The 19,038-nt window shown below is 32.4% G+C and overlaps 2 protein-coding genes across 5 annotated transcripts in view; both read right to left on the reverse strand.

Moving 5' to 3' along the window:
- Window positions 1-1,238: 1,238 nt before the first annotated feature.
- LOC125066218 (protein FAM151B) lies at window positions 1,239-13,203 on the reverse strand. 2 transcript variants are annotated; one of them, XM_047674205.1, is made up of 5 exons: window positions 13,080-13,203; window positions 7,619-7,720; window positions 5,540-5,784; window positions 2,073-2,315; window positions 1,239-1,557 (listed from the first exon to the last, which is right to left on the reverse strand). In XM_047674205.1, exons 1-5 carry the CDS (start codon window positions 13,114-13,116, stop codon window positions 1,324-1,326), a joined length of 861 nt encoding a protein of 286 aa, XP_047530161.1. In that variant the 5' UTR covers window positions 13,117-13,203; the 3' UTR covers window positions 1,239-1,323. The 2 variants fall into 2 exon arrangements, with proteins under 2 accessions (XP_047530161.1, XP_047530162.1); XM_047674206.1 differs by lacking the exon at window positions 13,080-13,203 and adding an exon at window positions 7,975-8,080.
- A 2,815-nt stretch (window positions 13,204-16,018) lies between these two features.
- The window catches only part of LOC125066496 (protein peste-like), a 55,662-nt gene continuing 52,642 nt past the window's right edge, over window positions 16,019-19,038 (reverse strand). The window contains exons 9-10 of one of the 3 annotated variants that reach the window (XM_047674588.1): window positions 18,783-18,856; window positions 16,019-18,313 (exon numbers count right to left, since the gene is read on the reverse strand). In XM_047674588.1, the coding sequence (XP_047530544.1) occupies window positions 18,046-18,313; window positions 18,783-18,856 (342 nt within the window). In that variant the 3' untranslated portion in view covers window positions 16,019-18,045. Of the gene's footprint in view, window positions 18,314-18,778; window positions 18,857-19,038 lie in introns of those variants that run through there. The other 2 variants (XM_047674587.1, XM_047674589.1) reach the window with 2 other exon arrangements.

A 19,038-nucleotide genomic window follows, 5' to 3' on the forward strand; every position in this document is an offset into this window, starting at 1 on the left:
TGTGGTGTCATATAAAAAGTTATTATTTTCTTTTATTCTTTAAAACAGAAACAATGTTTTTATTTTTATTTTACAATTGAATATTTTGGAATTTTTACAACTAAAATTAAAAACATTTTTTGAACTTCAACATTGAACAAATAAAATTAAAAATACTACTTTAATTAAATTTATCTTGAACGAATATCAAAATCTAACCCTCCTGCAGAAGTCATCTAAACTACGGCAATAGCCGTATAGTTAATAAGTTTAAACAGGCAGACGTAAAGAGTGATTTAGTTTTATATTATTTAAAGGATCAGATGTGAACTTAATTACACTGATGACCTTCGAGAAGATTAATTATTCGCAAATAAATATCATAATTATGATGTCAATGATTAATTAGTATATTTCTTGATATATGGGTTTGGGTCATTATGTTTGCTATAGAATTATAAGAAAATGTAAATATAAATGGGAATTTAAACAAAACGCCTTGTCTGCCGGGACGAATGATACCATTTTAAATTTTAAATATACGAGCGATTTTGAGCCTTATCTCTATGCGGTTTAAAGTCTAGTGAAATGCAGGAGAAAGTTGGTAGAAAGTATGTCGACCCGGGAACATATGGCGTCCACGTGACGTCGGAATCGTTCAAGCAATTGTCATTGATCGTAGACTCAGCTGTGATATTTATTGGAATGCTAATGAAACTAACCGCGGCATTAAACTAACACCACACGAGTCAAACATGCATTATTATTTGCAAACTGTGGAGCTATTCTCTAAAACTCGAAACTCACTGTAGAACACGATCATGGAAGGCTAAAATTATATGCAACATTAATTATAATAGCAGCACTGTAAGGATTTTAGCATAAAAATCGCATATCGACAATCGGTTTTTAAATTTCACAAGTATGATTGTCTGTCGCGAAGTCAATTCTTGCACAGAAGTTCATTAATCACTTAATAATTTAAGTTACACCTAACTTATAATTTTTTTTTCTTTATTATGCATTTTTTGACCGATATTTCTGGCCAACGACATGAAGTCGTTCATTTTTTTAAGTGTCTCATTTTTCAGCATTTACCAGCGTGGTGAATAATACTATAAGCCTTCTCCTCGAACGCAGGTGCCATTGCCCAAAAGTGGAACCTTTACAGGCTGACACTGAATTTATATTATTATAAAAAAATACGAGTAGTTTAAAAAATATCTGGACAGACAATAAAATAAATAATGGTATTAAAATAATAAACACAAAATCATTTAATAATATTTATAAATTAAAAACATAAGACCCTCAAGAGACCATAAATAATATAGAAGAATATTTTTAATGCTTAGCATTAGTATTGGGGGGTGGTAGATGCAGTTTAGCGGCTAGCTCGTGGGGTACATCGAGGTAGGTCCGCTCCAGGCCCACGGTTAGGATGAGAGCCCGCAGCCGGTCCACTTCCACATTGTCACCCTCACTGGACCAGACCGTCATCGATGAGTTGAGGGACGACGTCTCTCGCAATAGGTCTAATAGAACTGGTTGACTGTTCGAAGCTAAACCAGCGCGGACCTGGTAATCACAATAAGAAAGATTTAAGTAAAATCGTTCTGATACAAAGTTCTACCATTTTAAAAATATATGTTTTAAAATTTAGGAATACTAGCAAATGGACCAACTGATGGTGAGTGGCCATCAACCTAGGAATCTAATATGTTGTGTCTCTTATGCCTGTAGTTACATTGGCTCAGTTCCATTTTGGTATTAGAATAAGGATAGCGGGGGTGTAAAAATATAAGCTAGTAAAATATTAAGTTTTTCATACTTCAAAAAATAATAATAGACAATGAACATTTTGCGACTTTGCAAGATAGCGATATCATCTAATTAGTGGTACCGCTCAGTTGATTGGTTTATCAGTCCATTCATACTATGTATGTAAGACGTAAGTACGACCTTTGTTTCTCTATTTGTGTGTGTGTGTGAGCTTTCGTTAAATTATATTGCAAATCAGCTGATCACTCTCTTTAATTATATGTTAAATGACATATTAATACAAAAACACTTTTCATCACAATTATACTTACCGGAAATGACACAGTTTGATTAACATGATGTTCATTAACCAGTCTCAGCATTGCACCGATCTGATCGCGACTGTACTCGCCCTCTGTGATGTTACCACCGTAATTCGTTGTCCATCCGATTGACAAAACGGCCCTGGGATGCTTTGCAGCCAGTTGGATGAATTTGGCTGGATCCACTGGCTTAGTTGTTGCTTTGATTGGACCGGGGAGGATGTCAGCGTTCAACCAGAGTGGGAATGTGACCTGTTTTAAATTATAAAAATGTTTACCGTATACACTTTAATATAATTTTTTCAACATATAAAATATAAATAATATTCTTCTATATTGATCTAACTCGCACCAAAACGTGCAAAATATCAACCCACCCGTTTAAAATTCAGTCTTAAGATCAGAGCGCCAATACTACTAACAAATTGTAATGTATATCCTAATAAATAAATAAATAAATAAAAATAAAAGCTTATAAAAGATATTATTCAGTGGCGCTACTCTGCAAAGAATAGAATTAAAACTCACCGCGTAATAAGGATCGTAAAATATTGTAATAAAGATTTTTGATGATGATAAAGGTGGCATTATAAAGCACATGGACACATAGAAATTACGCGCATTTTCCTGCGTCGTTATCTTGCGAAACATTCTGAACATTCCCTGATAAATAACGTAAAGTGAAACCGGAGTAGTTATTTCACTTATTCTAGAAAGGCTATCGAGCAAATGAGCAGCCTAATTATTTATATGTAGCCATCTTCGGTCATAAACATTGACATCGAGAGGACTGTACAAATAACTTTTTACATCGTCAACGGATGGAGTCACGGGAAATAAGATGTTACGCAAGTTGAGTATGTAATTACACTAGCTCACTCACCATTTAAAGTTTTGGTAGAATATCTCATGACTGAGTAACCCATTCAGACAGGTGCAGCATAAAGTGTACGTTCATAATAATATTAATAACAGATCAACACTAACACTGAGGTTCCGAGTTTAAGCTACAGTTGGGCCAATAAAAAAAGATATTAGGTTTTTGGTCGATAAATTCTAAGCAGCGGCATGTTTAAACAAGTGCCTCGGATGTAAAGCCTTTTCTTCTGCGAATGAACTTTTAAAGTTCGTGTCGAATTTACCATCCATCATTAGATGAGTTTAGTTGAGTTGAGGGAACAGATAGTGCTACATGAGTCCGACGACTTGGTCAGTCTTCCGTGAGAATGGACACTGTGACCAAAAGCGAGGAGGACAGCAATTTGTATTCATTTATGTCTAACAGAAATGTGTTTGTTAAAATATTTTTAATATAATTTAGACGAGCGGTAATTGCTTCGCACGACCCACATACAATACTTTAACACGTCTATTTCTCTTAAAATAAATAAGCACATCTTCATTGTTCCACGTAAAGACCAAATTAACGAAAAAATATTTTTCTAAGATGCATCTAAATCCGTCTCTAAAAAAATATAATTGAGAACGCACGATAAAAAACTGGGTCTTTGTGTTTATGCCCGACTCCCGTTTTTATTGACAGTAATAACTATATGAAGCCGGCACAAGGGGAGCCGTTTAAAATGCATAATTCACACGTTTCGTCACAATTTATTTTTATATATAATACGATTCAATCGAAAATAAACCCTAATACAATAACAAAATGTCTATTGTCTATTATATCAAATACGGAAGGGCTCAATCTATTGCACTTATATTATAAGCAATTAGGTTCATTTTTCCTTACAACGACTTCCTCAAAGTCATGTCATCTTCGTTAGTTTAACTATGAGCTGATTTTAATTGCCTAAATGTGTTCAAAGCAATTACAGCTTAACTGGCTTGTTTGTTCTGATGAGTCATGAATAATTTACAAGTTGAAACATAATTAAGCTGCAAGAATTATGAGTTGTGATGTTGACACTTCTATTAAAAATACTTCTTGTTATTTATGTCTGCAGCATTTTTGCTCTACGTGTTCTTTTATTTTTGGAATGATGTCTCTTATCGCACGTTACACTGTAGACACTCGGTGAATGAAAACCAGGTTTAGAAGTAAGTGAGAGCCATTCAACCGTGACAAGTTTGCTCATAGGTGAGGGAGCATATGGGCCATCCAATGCTAAATGGTCACTTCCCATAAACATCGCCAATGTGCCACCAACCATGGGAACTAAGATGTCCCCTTTGCCTGTAGATGGCTCACTCACCCTTCAAACAGGAACACAACAATACTGATTACTGCTGTTTGGTTGTAGAATGTCTGATGAGTGGGTGGTACCTACCCAGGCGGGCTTGCGCAAAGTCACAACCAAGTGCTTTTTTTATAATAATATTTATAAAATGATTATGTTAATATACATAAAGAATTATGTATGTGCTATTTTATAGAATTTATAGAACAATTTATTTTTAATTAACACAAAATTCACCTAGTGTCCTACGACAGCTTTCCTTGCTTTCAAATTTAGTAAGGATAACTATTCGATCGTAATCGCCTGTTTACTTGCAATTTGCGTGTTCCGAATTTCTATCAAACAAGTTTGTCACAGATATCGATAGTATCGGCAATTGATCACGATAAAACGTGCAGTGAATCATTCGCCATGATGCACAACATAGTTTCAGTAGACATTTAAGACTGAACTAAGATATTACTAAATAGTTTACATTTTAAATATATTTTTATATCATAGGTCGGAAACGAGCCTCACTGATCAAATGTAATCGCATAAATATATATAATAACTTGGTAATGAGCAATACAAAAATTATATTCTCTCGGAAAATGGATTGCATCTAACGGCCAACGCTAGCACCGCGCGCGCTCATTGGTCGAATAAAGTAGCGCGCGTTTCCTCGGCATCCTGTTACACACTTCCGTCCCTTTCACAAAATTTCTCCTACAGATTGCAGGAAAGCGACACATCAATTACATTCATCGAGCGGGCATATAAAATTTAAAAAATATATTTAATTTGTTGTTAAGCGTCCGTCAATGTATCTTCGACAATTTCAACGATTGAAAATCTGGATAAAGTCTAGATATCTGCCAACTAAACTATAAAATAAGATAATAATTGCAAACAAATGTATAATTATCTAACAAGATTTGAGATGTTTCATAATATTTTATTAATTTCTTAATCTTCTATCTATAAGTAAACAGGCACACTATGTGGATGTATGAGATATGCCTTTATATATATTTACACTATACGGCTTTAGGTTTCGGTACTAGTAGTGACCGACTATTGAGTTGGCAATGTTCATTGTCCCTAGATCCCAAGATTCAAACTTAAGTTAATCAAAGACTTAACGTTTAACAAAATTTTATACTAACATACAAACACAAATATTTTAATTGTGTTTCGTATAAATAAACACACTTTTACGAATATATAAGTTATATACATACTATATACTCGTATGTTTGTTGTATATGTGTGAAGTAAAGTGAACAGTGATCTTACCTCCGGTTTACTGAACGGTGCTATTATTTCTTGAGATTTCTCAAAGGCTTCGATGCTCTTAAAATCTAACTTCACGCCCTTCTGTTTCGCATTCACGTTGTTGTACTGGGCGACGCCCGTCAGGAAGTCAGCTAGGCTGAGGTCGGAGGTCGTTGCAGGAGGATGCGCCATGATGGGTAGCGGAGGACCATCCTTACCATTCAGATGGCCCAGGACGATATCCGCTTCCAGCATTGATACTTCACCTTGAATACAACGTTGTTGTTGAACGTAATAAATACCATTTTTTTAAATATCATATTTATGTATTATACATTGGCATTGTAAAAAATCTTAAGCTACATCGCTACCAATATGCTACCAATCTTGAAAACCAAGATGTTAAGTCCCCTGTGCCTGTTGGTACACTGACTGCATCACGCTTTAAATCGAAACACAACAATACCCTCAATTCTAAGTATTACTGTTTGTCGGTAGAATATCTCAGGTTTTACCAGTCCGATTTGAAAGCTCGTTAGATCATTTATTAAGAAAGGCTGTATAACTAAGGCCCACGAGATTGGTGCAGTAAATTTTAACGTTAAACTGTGCGGAACAACTCTTTAATTTATATCTCTGCCTACTAAAACAGCATCTAAACTAGCATCGTGAATTTTAGGTCGGAACATTTCGAGGAACAATTTAAGTTGAATGGTTTTTAATAATAGTTTTTTTTTTTTTTTTTATTGGTGGGATTAGTTGTTTTGACATGTGCACATTCCAAATACATATAAAATAAGCAATTTTAGAATAATTTCAAGTTGTTTTATTTTAATATTTTTTTCTTTTTTCTATACATATTATGTATTCCTCAATAATTTGAGAGCAACGGTTTTTTTTTATAATTGAGTAATACTATTAAAAATGAAATTTTATTTTGTATTTTATTCCATGAGTGTAAAAAACAGAGAAATAGCTTATTTACAAAATACCATATTATGTTCTCTGTTTTTGACTCAGTCCATAATAATAAATAGACAGACACACAGATACAACCTTAGTTTTTAATGTACAATATTTTTGAAGAATCGGCCTGGAAAAGCTAAAAAAATCTATGTATCTCCTATAAAAATATCTTAATAAAAAAGGCGTGTCTGCAATTTAGGCGCGTTAGAAGTGAAATTTTATATTTCATTCGGTTTTGGTTCAGAAGAAAGAAAAAAAAAACAATTAATAAACTATTGAATAAAATTTACATTCGCCAGTCGCAACAACTGGTATACTCTTACAAGAATATTAAACTTACTACGGGATTCCATCTTATTTACGTAATAAAGACTTTGATATGACAGCAGCACTAATTAAAGTGATTCTAAGAACTAGCCTCGGAATCCGTCCGTCTGGCTGTTCGTCCTTTTATTGTTATTGAAGTTAAAACCACACACATCGTGACGGTATTTCAGAGTATAGATTTTAGTACGAGAAAAATTCAATGTTGTTATTTTTTAAATTTGTTTGAAATGTCTATGAATTTTATTTTTAAAATAGTTGTTGCGCGGTGTTATTCGTTCAAGCTGGTTTCATACTAAATTTTATCAAATTCGTTTCAGCGGTTTGATCGTCAAAAAGCAACAGATAGACAGAGTTTTTTTAACATTAATAGTTTTAGTATTGATGTAACGGTAAATAATAACAGTTAAATATAATGAATAGGTAAATTTTGTTCATTTGTTTTTTCTCAAAAGCAAAAACTTCTTATACGATTAAAATCCAATATTAATTTTTTTATACATTATACTTTTAGTACGGACATAACCTAGTATATGATGTTAATAATTTGCGTTTATTTTAAATTAAGCTTGTATATTGGCGATTGTTACAACCTGGTACTGATAGATGGCGCTGATTGAAAATATATATTATATAATATAGATATTATTATGATTTTTATACATTTTTTGTTATTATACCGGCCATTATTATAAACTTTATATTTTAACTATTAAATATTATTGTTATTAAAAACAAATAAGTAGTATGTTATCCCGAACAAAAAAAAAAAAACAAATATATTAATCAAAGTAATATTTTTGTACTAACTTGCCAGAGCTGCTTCCAGGTATGTTTTGTTGTTCACTGCGTGAGCCCATGTTACTGTTGTTAAATTCTTCATAACTTCTTCCTCACCAAACGCCAAGGAAGCTAAAACAAGGAAATTAAAAAAAGATTGTAAATTCAAATTTATTTCACACTCATTTTTAATATAACAATTATTTTTACTGGCAACACTTTTACATCGAGACACGACTCACACTTGACACGCCATACTTGATACGTCATTGACTTTTGTCGTACTCTCATGTCATAGCTAAAGCAGCTGATATCATTTAGTTGTAAAATTATTATTATGTATTGATAAAAACGCAAGGCCAGTATGGTTTATTAAATGTACTTACATAATTATAATTATTTGACAGTGTCGAGAGTTGATATCAAACAATGATTCTTAAATTCGCAAATAATTGTGAAACTAGATAGATATTCGGTATATTGTGTTTTGACGTTGAAAGTCAAATGTCTAACTTAAAGCTACAGATTAAGAGACTATTATGTTGAATATATTATAATAGTTCTTACAATTGTCGCTAGTGGCGCTAGTTGTCTTTTGTTAAAAATAAAAATTAATTACAATAGAAATTTAAAAATAATAACTTACACATAACATAAATATTATTTTTTTGTATTTCAACAGTTATATATATACATATATTGTCGTATATTTTAAGTATATTGTAAATTTATAATTGACATATTCATTTTATATAGATTTTCTAATGTCCTAAAATGTCTAAAACGAAAAACCAACAAGTACTTTTAGTTCTATTTTTAATAGATAGCTTAATGAACTTTGAAAATAATATATAAAAGCCAAGAATATTAAAAATTAAATATATATAAAAAAAAAGATTAAAATTTGCAAACTTTAAGGCACCTTCAACAAATAACACTTTATATTATAATTATACTTTATATAATAATTATATTTATTTGCTACCAATTATTTAAAATGAATTCCTAACATGTATATGTAACTATGTAAATATTAAGATAGAGAGAAATTTTAAAAAGAAGCATTGTAATCACATAATAAAGAGGACATCTCCTCGCAAGGTCGCACGCCCGTACCAGTTAGGTATAATTATTTTTATTTCTAGACGAAAGGAAGAACCGCCAATCTAGGTTGAGGCAAATAAATAGCGCTTGACTTTTTTATTCAGGTTTCTGATACTAAATTTACTTTGAAGACGAAATAGCGTTTTTAATTAGCCACGTTTAAATAGGTCACTGTTTTAGTTATTGAGACATTAATTGGCCAATAAGTGTTTTAATTGACTTGAATCGTTTAGATTTGCTATCATATTACACCATGTCTGTTATCATTGAGCATATTGGATTCCATATATCATAATCAATTATTTTTCTGGGGTGATAATTCAATTACTCTTAAAATTTAGCTTGAGTAGTTTTTTTTAGCGATTCTCTTGGTATTTATATTCAAAAAAGTTTGTACTTAAATATTGTTTTTTATGTGGTTTGTATTTATTTTATTTTATTTTACAATATGACACTGAAGTATGTACAGTCTATTCCAATGGCAAAAGGACAAAAGACAATTAAAGAAAATTTAAAATCGAATTGATGAATTATTATCGGTCGAAAGCTTGAATAATCTATGATATTTATTTGTATATGAATTTGCGAACAACTGGCGACTTAAACCAGGTTTCACGGGGTGTTGATGATGATATAAAAAAATCAATAAATCCTTCTTGGGGCGAGGTACCCGTTTCTGTAATTAAATTCCGCAGATATTTTTAACTTTGCCGATTCATAAATTCAAATCATTTGTAAAAATATATTATTCAATATAGGATTATATAGATTATAGAAAGGCGCGCAGCTAATACTTATGGACTCCAGGCAGAATATATTAAATAAATATTATAATTGTATTTGACTAACATGACTTTGTATTTTTAATGTTGAAAAAGAGTAACTACTGAGTTTCTTGCCGGTTCTTCTGGTTAGAATCTACATTCCGAACCGGTGGTAGCTTCACTTAATATATTTTGTAAAAATTACAATTCAAAGGTGCTTGTAGAAGCCTACTCGAATAAAGTATATATTTTGGTGATGGATAATGGATCTTGGAAATTGGGTGAGACGTGAAAAAAGCTCTCTTAAAAATATCTTTTAACGGGGAGGGGAGATCGCCAAGATACTACTCGCACGGGCGCTTATTGTGCTTAAGGCGGGGCTAGAAGTATGTTAATGAATATTATCCAAAAAAACATTTTTAATGAGTTAAAGTTGTAAACAAATTCCGATCTACAAAGCGATCCTAATTATAAGAATGTAGGTACGTTTTGTTTTGTCCGGTTTCTCGTATAATCTACGAATCTATTTGATATGGAATTAGATTTAATAAAATCCTATTATATTATCCTTATTGAAACTTAAAACCTATACATATAATAACTAGAGTGATATTTAGACTTAATTCTCACTTAAGTGATTTAATATTTAAACTAATACATTCATGCAGTACAGTCATATCTTTTTTTATGCAATATAACAGTTTTAATTCGCATTGGCAAGTTCACATCGCGTCGTCAAATATTTGCACCTTTCTTTCCTGAAAGGCCGGCAACGCACCTGCAAGCCCCCCGGTGTTGCAGATGTCCATGGGCGGTGGTAGTCACTTTCCATCATGTGAGCCTCCTGCTTGTTTGCCACCTTTTGAAATAAAAAAAAAACCTCGCGAAATTTATAAAACGCACAAACACCACAAACCGCCTTCAAGGGTGACTTAAAACTAGTATATGTCCTTCCCCGGGACTCAAACTATATCCATTCCAAATTTCATCTAAATAGGTTCAGCGGTTATAGTGTGAAGAGGTAACAGACAGAGTTACTTTCGCATATATGATATTAGTATAGACATGACTCTCGTATCATCCGTGCTATATGCTGCGACTATCAATGTCAAGGTACTTAGTTTATTAAGCCACGAATGCAGGTCGAGAGGAACCCTAGATTTGGTTGTTTAAAATAATTTAAAAATAGAATTCTAGTTTATAACGTAAATCAACTCTATACGCTAATATACTAATCATTATACAAGATTAATATATAGTTTACTAATTTTATACTTGCGATACTTTTATGGAGTAGATAGGTATACAAAAAAGTTGCACTGTCCTGTCGTTCATGCTTTTTTGTTAACGTAATACTAATAAATCGAATACGATTCAAACTGACCCATCGTTTTTTTTTTTGTTTATGAACAAATTACGGATATTCTGAATTCATTAATACATACAAACAGTTAATAAAAAACATATCAGGACTATGAATATCTTACATTAGGATAAAACTCGCTGAAAAGAATATTCAACGCCTAAAAACATTATTCACGTATCCTTTATACGCAACGTTGCGTGTGTATATTGCAAAATAATATGTTTCCAAGAAATAATTTTATCGCTTCGATGTAGATCTGCAAATGTTTCGAAAATGAGATCATCCGGAAATTGTACAAGATTACTGAGTCAGTTTTAGTTTTAGAGGAAGTAACGGGCGTTTTGGCTTTCGATGTCTGTTCGATACTTCAATTAATATAAACATACACGCTGCACTACATTCAATAAATATTTACGATTTTCGCTAAACATACAGGTAGAGCAGTATGTATCTTAATTTGCTACAAACATTGTGATACCTTCGTAGTTCATTTATGAAAAAGAGTCAATAGTTCCTTATTCGAACATGAGTATTTTTTACAATAATAAGACAAATTAAAAAAAAAAATTATGACATAAAAATCTAAAGTCCCGCCTCAGCATAATGACGTTTATAATAATGTACCTGTAGTATAATTTTCAGAGCACCTTAGCTGCACTACATACTCTATGGTTTTAATGTCGGCTGCGTTACAACAAATATTATATATATTATATTATTATAAAAATATAAAATTTACAGTTTAAGCTTTACTATAACAAACTGTAAATGTTTTTGCGAATGCTGTCATTACTAGAAATATAATTCTGGAATTAAATTGTATAAATCTACTTTTGTAACCATTACAATGTTAAATGGCTATATTATTAATGTTTTTATTATTATATTATATTTTATTATTATTTCCCTTCCCTTCCTCTTTAAGAAAGGTTTTGGAACTATTGTCACCCCGCAAAAATGTGGGTCAGTGGAAACAAATGTAGGTATAATATTATATATTTTTTTCGACACATTTTTTCGCATTGTTTTCGGAGCACGAGTAATATTAAAATAATAATTTATCCATAGCCTCTTCCAATTCTTACGTAGGAATAAAGGTAAATGTGAAAGCGAAAGGTAAATGTCTCCGAAAGTTGTCTAGTGACGATATTTTACATTACTCTTTTCAGCAAGCCACAAGACACATAATTTCAAAACATAAAAAAATATATATCTACACAACATATCGAGTACAAAAATGAAGATGCATTATATTTATTTTCTAAAGGTTAACAACAAAACATAATTAACTTCAATTTAACATGAAAACAAAGGAAGAGATCGCTGTTTTAGCGATAAGGCCGCCTGTTGCATTCATGCAACTTTTAAATGTTAATTCTTAAATATAATCTATTATTAAGTGTTGGTGGAAAAAACATAAATAAATAAAAATAATAAATAAATAAAATTTAATGGTTAAATTTGAATCTGCCTGGGCTTGAAACCGCAATATCTGGTTAAGATTTGCGTGTTAAAACCATCTATAGGCTCTTTCTTGAATGATGACTAATAAAAAATACAGTATCCAGACAACAAATTATAAAAATGCCTAAGGTGACTCCGGTCACCGGCAATTTTATCTCTTTGTTGGGTGGGATTGTAGAGATCCAGTTTAATTCAAGCTGTTGCAATTTAAGAAAAACAGACGCATTATATCAATCCTTAGCACTTTTATGCACGACCTGGCAAAGCATCTTGGAAGCATTCCCGTCCTTTCCTTGACCGATTTTGTCCACGACGGCAAATCTCAAGAGAGATTAGACAAATACGCAAGACATATCACAATGCACAAGTGTGTGCGTAAATACAGGTGCACTCTCAATTCCCACCTCTCTCTCATAATCCGATTGGACGGCAAACCAGACACAGAAACACAGAAAGGAAAGAGTTCAGGCGGAGGACTTTAGGTTTTAGGTGCTTTTCGAGGCGCGCGAATGCACAGGTTTCCAACTTACTGACTCCGGGCTGTTACTGAGAATTTTTCAACAGAAAACCCAAAAAATTATCGACTCGATCTAGGGTGAAACGTAGGTGAGATCCAAGGTTTAAACCCCTGTGGATCTGTGGCCTTAGACCATCGAGGCAAGAGTTGGAAGCAGTACCAGAAAGCCGGTAAAAGATTTTTTATCTTGTGGCATTTGTTTTGTTTTTAAAAACAACTTGTGTTGCCCTGATGTGAACCAAACAGTAAACAGTAATATGTAAATGATAAAATTACCTGTGACGGCGAGCAGGATTATCGAGAACATTTTCATGTCTTACGGCTCACGTGCTTGGTCTACACTCGGCGGGTCATAGCGACACGACTCCCGTCCGACAGGATGTCACCTCGGACAATCGTCGGTAATCGTTCAATTGCCAAGTGACGACTTGATTGTCGCGAATAAGCAAATTGGTGACACTTCAAGGACTCTGGGGTATTGGTTTATCTAATCAAGCTATTGTTGCGGTTCTCTTTATATACATATATTTTTTCTTTTTAGAATTTAACTAGCGATACGGCCACACTTTTGCTCATATATTCTAACTCTACAGTAAGAATTGGTATTGCCATTGCAAATATGAAAGGGTTTTATCTTCACAAAGTCACAAGACTTTATCTCAAAAAGTTTTTCTTGGTTTTCTCTACACGTGCCGTAATTTTAACTCTTCATGTTTGGTTAACATTTTTACTACATTTATAGAATGACATAATACTCAAATATTTACGTCAAAAGTTCTCTTTGAGCGTTTATTTACACTAACGCATTGTATTCTTTTATATGCACTATTTCTGTTTCTTTGCGTTTCTACATATATTATTGGTTTCCTATATATATAATAGCAACATCAAAATCACTAATTTGCCAAACTATTGATGTATGATATGGTATTTTAAAATTAAATTACACACAAAAAATATATTTTTTGATAAAATGTTACACGAGATGATCTCTGTGAACAACCATGAATGATACTTGATACTTTATCTCAAAATTTGAAATTGGCGATAACTACTATAATACGTTTTATCTATTAAATAACTTTAATAAAAAAATATATTTACTAGTAGGGTTTTCTTTTTTTCCCTCTTATCTGGCGTGTATCTACACTAGTTGAACGCAAAATATTCTGGCAATGTCAAGTGTAAAAGACACAGGTTAGGATATTAATCGGTATAAATTTTTTAAGTGTATAGTGACGATTATGATGGTTATTTGATACAAGAGACATCTAGAACAACAAAAAAAGGTTCTTACAAGCACTTCTGTATTATTAATTTGCCTTTTATGTAACCCTTTTTGTTTATTATGTTTATTTAAAAGCTGCATAAAATTTTGGCCAAAAGAAAGAAAACTGTATATATACACTTTTTATACGTAAACTTTATTGCACACAAACGTAATAAAACATCATATAACAATAAATTAAGGATTAGAAGAGCGACCTCTATTGTACAGAAATATTTTCCGGAAAATGACATATCACACCTAGGAGCAGGGATATGGATCTACTAGAGTATGAACATGCTGATCCCTGATCCTCAATTAATCTTCATTTACTTGGTAGTAGAGAGTTGTGCAAGTCCCTCTGAGTAGGTACCACCAACTCATCATATATTCTACCGCCAAGCAGCGTCCGCCTCCAAACTTCATAAACACAAAAATAAAGAGTTATAAGTGGATTTTATTCTTCTAAAGGACTTTATAGCTAAATTTGTTAATTATTTTTCGATTAAACTAAGAAAACATCCTCTATGTCTGCTTGGTCTTCCCTCTTTCATACGTAACCAGAAACCTTTGATACTATATTACGGATGGCAGCACTCTACAGGAACGTGATCAGGACGGAAGGAATACGAGTGCAAACGAGGTGGGGGAATTACTATTCATAACGCAAATACTAACTATACCCTCTAACTACGCCTCTAAATTGCAACTGCATCTCCCCATCAAACTCTGTCTGTGTAATAACCGTGTATTAAGCACTCGGTCTTTAAATGTGATTCTCACATATTGGGTGGCACAACTGGTATACTCTTTTTATGACTGGAAAGCATCAATGGGTTCGGATCCTGGGGCAGACCAAAAGTTTTTTTTTGTCAAATTGGTCTCGTTACTCCTTGTTCCGGGCACCTGCAAGTTCTAAATAGTTTTTGCCGTTGAAACACTTTTCCCTTGGTTAAAATAATTGTGTAATTGTGTAAATGTTATCTATAAAAAGCTTTATCAAAAGTATAACACCTCGCCTTATTGCCTCCACAGGTGGCAGGAGGGCTGGTTCGTTTTTAGCTCAGTGAATCGGAATTGCGATTCAAGGGGATATGCTGTTAACATTCTTGCCACCATTCCACGCGGTCAAGATTTATGCAGTAACGATTTTTAATTCATATTTAGTATATATTTAACTTAATGTTAATAATACTTATGTAAAAAAAATCCATTCCCCGAACTGTCTTCGATAGTGTGAACTATGATGATGAGAAACTAAATAGGTTTGGCTCCCTGTTTAGTTTCTCACTCTCATATCTCACTCTTCGCACCATAATACCTAATTTGTCGAAAGGTAAAGTATAGTAATATAATGTAAAGAGCGTTTATGCCGGATCAGCCATTTTCACGAGTTTTTTTTAAAGGGATAGTGAGCCAAATATTTATCAGTTACTAAAACAAAAACACTGTACAAAAGTTTAGTTTCCTTTTGATTGAATCTTTTGAAAAAACCCTAAATAAACATAACTGATGTTTGACAAATTATTTGTTAAAAATGCATCTTTTCAAAAATGTTTACATTTCAGTGTAAATTGAACGCTGTGGCACCCATAAAAATATTTGGTTGTTGTTTAGGTTATTTCTATAAGCACTACATAAACGAGCAGATTGATAAGAAAAAATGTATTCCTACATAATTTTTGAGTAAAAAGCCTTAGGCTTAATGCACGCAAACAAGCTTAAAACAATTGGAATGGGCGCTATTAAGGAATTTGTCGTTGATTTAAATGAAAACAACAAAAAAATATTACAAATATTTTAATATTAATAATATCACTGTTTCATTATAAAATTACCTTTTTATCAAAGATAAAACATCTTACAAAAATACATAGAATTTATACTGTATATTTTTTTCTAAATAAACATCATTTTTGTATTGCTATTATATTTTCAGTGCTTGTACAAAAAAAAAACAATTTATAATATGTAGCAATGTAGTTAAATATATCTTTATAGTTCTTATCTTGATAATTAAACCTTTTTTCAATTAATATTTGTATTTTTTAAAATGGCAACCCTAAGATATATACAACAACCACCACACTGCAACTGAACTTATTATTAGTAAATACATTTTATCAAAGTATTTAATATCTAAATCTCACAACTTAAAAATAATTATTTTTTTATAACTTACATAAAACAAATAGGCAATTTCGACTGACACATATAATCCTTATAAATTCTATAACATAAATCCAACCAGTCTACCAAGAGAACATTGTTTAATCTAATAATTAAAAATCATTTAATAAAACATAACACCTTATCACTTTAATTTCAACTGTCGACAAGTTTTATAATCACTGAATTGGTCCATTCACATTCTGCAACAGTGCATAACTTAAAAAAAAAAACAATATTCATCTTCTAATAAACATTTATCTCTTATTTAAAATAAGTCAAAACTTGTTATATTGAACTGATTTTTACAAAAAATACATCTCTCATGAAACGGTCTCATCATACTAATAATGTAACGGTATTAAAGCGCCTGTCATAATTCACATAGCTAATAATTGCGTGCAAGTAAAATTGAAATGAATAATTTGAAGGGTTTTATCTTAATTTATTTTAACGCAGATATTTAGGCCGTTTGATAGAAATGGCTACCATTGACCTTGGGATCTAAGATGTTATGTCCTTTATCTTTGTAGTTACAACGGCTTGCTCAGTCTTAAAACCAGAACACAATAATAAAACTGTTAATAAAGTCCATATTACGAATTATAATATTACTTTTTCAAGCAGTTGAAGTGCTATTTACAGGTCCAGTTAAATGGCAATTTTAATGATATCGTATTTTTTTATATATTATATATGATATTGTGCATAAGAATGAAATTCTCAGCTAAAGTACCGCTGAGAAAGTGCTTTCCTGTCTGTCGAGTGGCGATGATATTATAAAAATAAACATACTTGTAATGGCACAGTATGGACTTTAAAACATTTTTATTCCTAATTAATTTAAAATTAAATTTATCATTAAGCTTTAAAATTAATCGCAAGTTGAGATAGTTCGTTCGTACGGCAAATGATAATATTTTATCGTTAATACTACGACACTTCACAGTTATCGTCAATTTCGTCGCGTAACTGCTAGAAACGCGTTCTCTCAGTGGTCGGAAATTACGAGCGTATTTATCGTTACTATTATATTATTCATATTTTTAATCAATTGTTAAAGAATGTAACAATTTGTTTTAATTATTATCATTAATGTCATTTTTGCACATTCTCCATGGAATATTACTTCGGAATGCATCTTCGTTAATAAATTATATATTTAAACACAATACCTAAAGGTAAAGGTGTTATTCTTGTCATGATATTAGGTCCCTAGCTCAGCCTAGGCTAGCCGATGTTCAAATGTTTGACATCTAACACTAACCTAACATTGTAGAAAATTATTTATATTATTTTAAAATAATGACGTTGAATCCAGATCCAGTCAGTATTTTATTAAAACTCTTGGCTAAGAATTAGTTATTTCATAAAATAGCGATGTTTTGTTATCGCTCTTCTATTTAAATTAACATTTTCAAATATCTCAATTCTATAACAATTATTTTTACATTGTCATGTAAATCATGAAAGTATAGAGTCAATCGTTTACCGACATAATGGAAGTATTCCAAAAGGCGTGCAAATTAGACACGAGATACAAAATTCGTATAGGATTTTGTTGTAAACATCAACGTCGACTCTGGGCTTTGTGCGTTAGATGGGGAGAGGCGCCAGAAAAGGTGATACAGAAAATGACTGAGATATGGATAATTGTAGAGGTCAAAGCTACTATGGCACTGATATGAAAGGGCACAAAAACCACCAAAACATATTGATGTTTTACCCTGATAAGCTGTTATAGATTAGAGCTGACGCTGATGAGAACACAAAATATTTCAAGTCCTTTTTTGAGAAACTTGTCAGTTAGATAGATGTTAATTTGATTTCAGCTTCATCTTTAGGCTTCTCCGAGATGATCTCCTCTGGTTTGGTGTACTGGGACTTCTTGGTGCAGCACGTGGCGAGCAGCACGAGGCTGGCGAACAGCAGCGCGGCGCACGCGCACACCGCGCCGCCCCAGTCCAGAATGCCGCGCACCATGCGCAGCTCCGCCGTCACCTCGCTGCTCACTCGCACGTGTTGCTCCACCCAAAATATTGGGAACATCATTTTGGGAACGTGTTCGTAGAGACTGGAAAGGGAGAGAAGCAAAATTATTGTAATATGATCTCAAGATGGCAAAGGAAGCCAAAACATTTGCAACGCAAACACATGATTAATTATTATTAACCTGTATTTTTAGATATATTACAATAAATATGTGTTGATATTTGAAGTACTCAACCGTTTTAGAAACTTTTCCTGTTGAAAACTTTAATTATTTCATTAATTTTTACTAATATCCAAAAAGTTGACGAGTCATTTTTTTTCAAAATGATAATCTTAAGACCTACCAATTAGTATATTGGATAAAATATCTAGCTTTAATAAGTCCAGAATAAGATACGTTATAAACTGTATAACATCGCGCGGCGAACGAGTAGCGTTTAACGCGAATGACTGCTCGCTGCTAGTTCAATACAATGGAATAAATACTGATATAATATCACCAATCTTAATACAATAATTCGCTATGGATAGCAGGAGTTACTTATACTTACGCTATGTTAGGGCAGGGTTCAATAAACACGTTGTATTGAAATCTCCCGGCCACGTCCAACGGAACCCCGAGTCTCTGAAACGAAATTACATTCCATTAATACATGACGGCGGACCTTCTTTTAGAAGGCAGATAATCAAATAATTTTGATTTATCTTTATTGAAAACGGGCCACCCGATGGTAAGTGGTCATATCTACGACCATAGTTATTATTGTAAGAAATATTAAACTTCCCCTATATTGAAGCCCGTCTAAC

Source organism: Vanessa atalanta, chromosome 9 (genome assembly GCF_905147765.1).
Source record: "Vanessa atalanta chromosome 9, ilVanAtal1.2, whole genome shotgun sequence".
NCBI lineage: Eukaryota > Metazoa > Arthropoda > Insecta > Lepidoptera > Nymphalidae > Vanessa > Vanessa atalanta.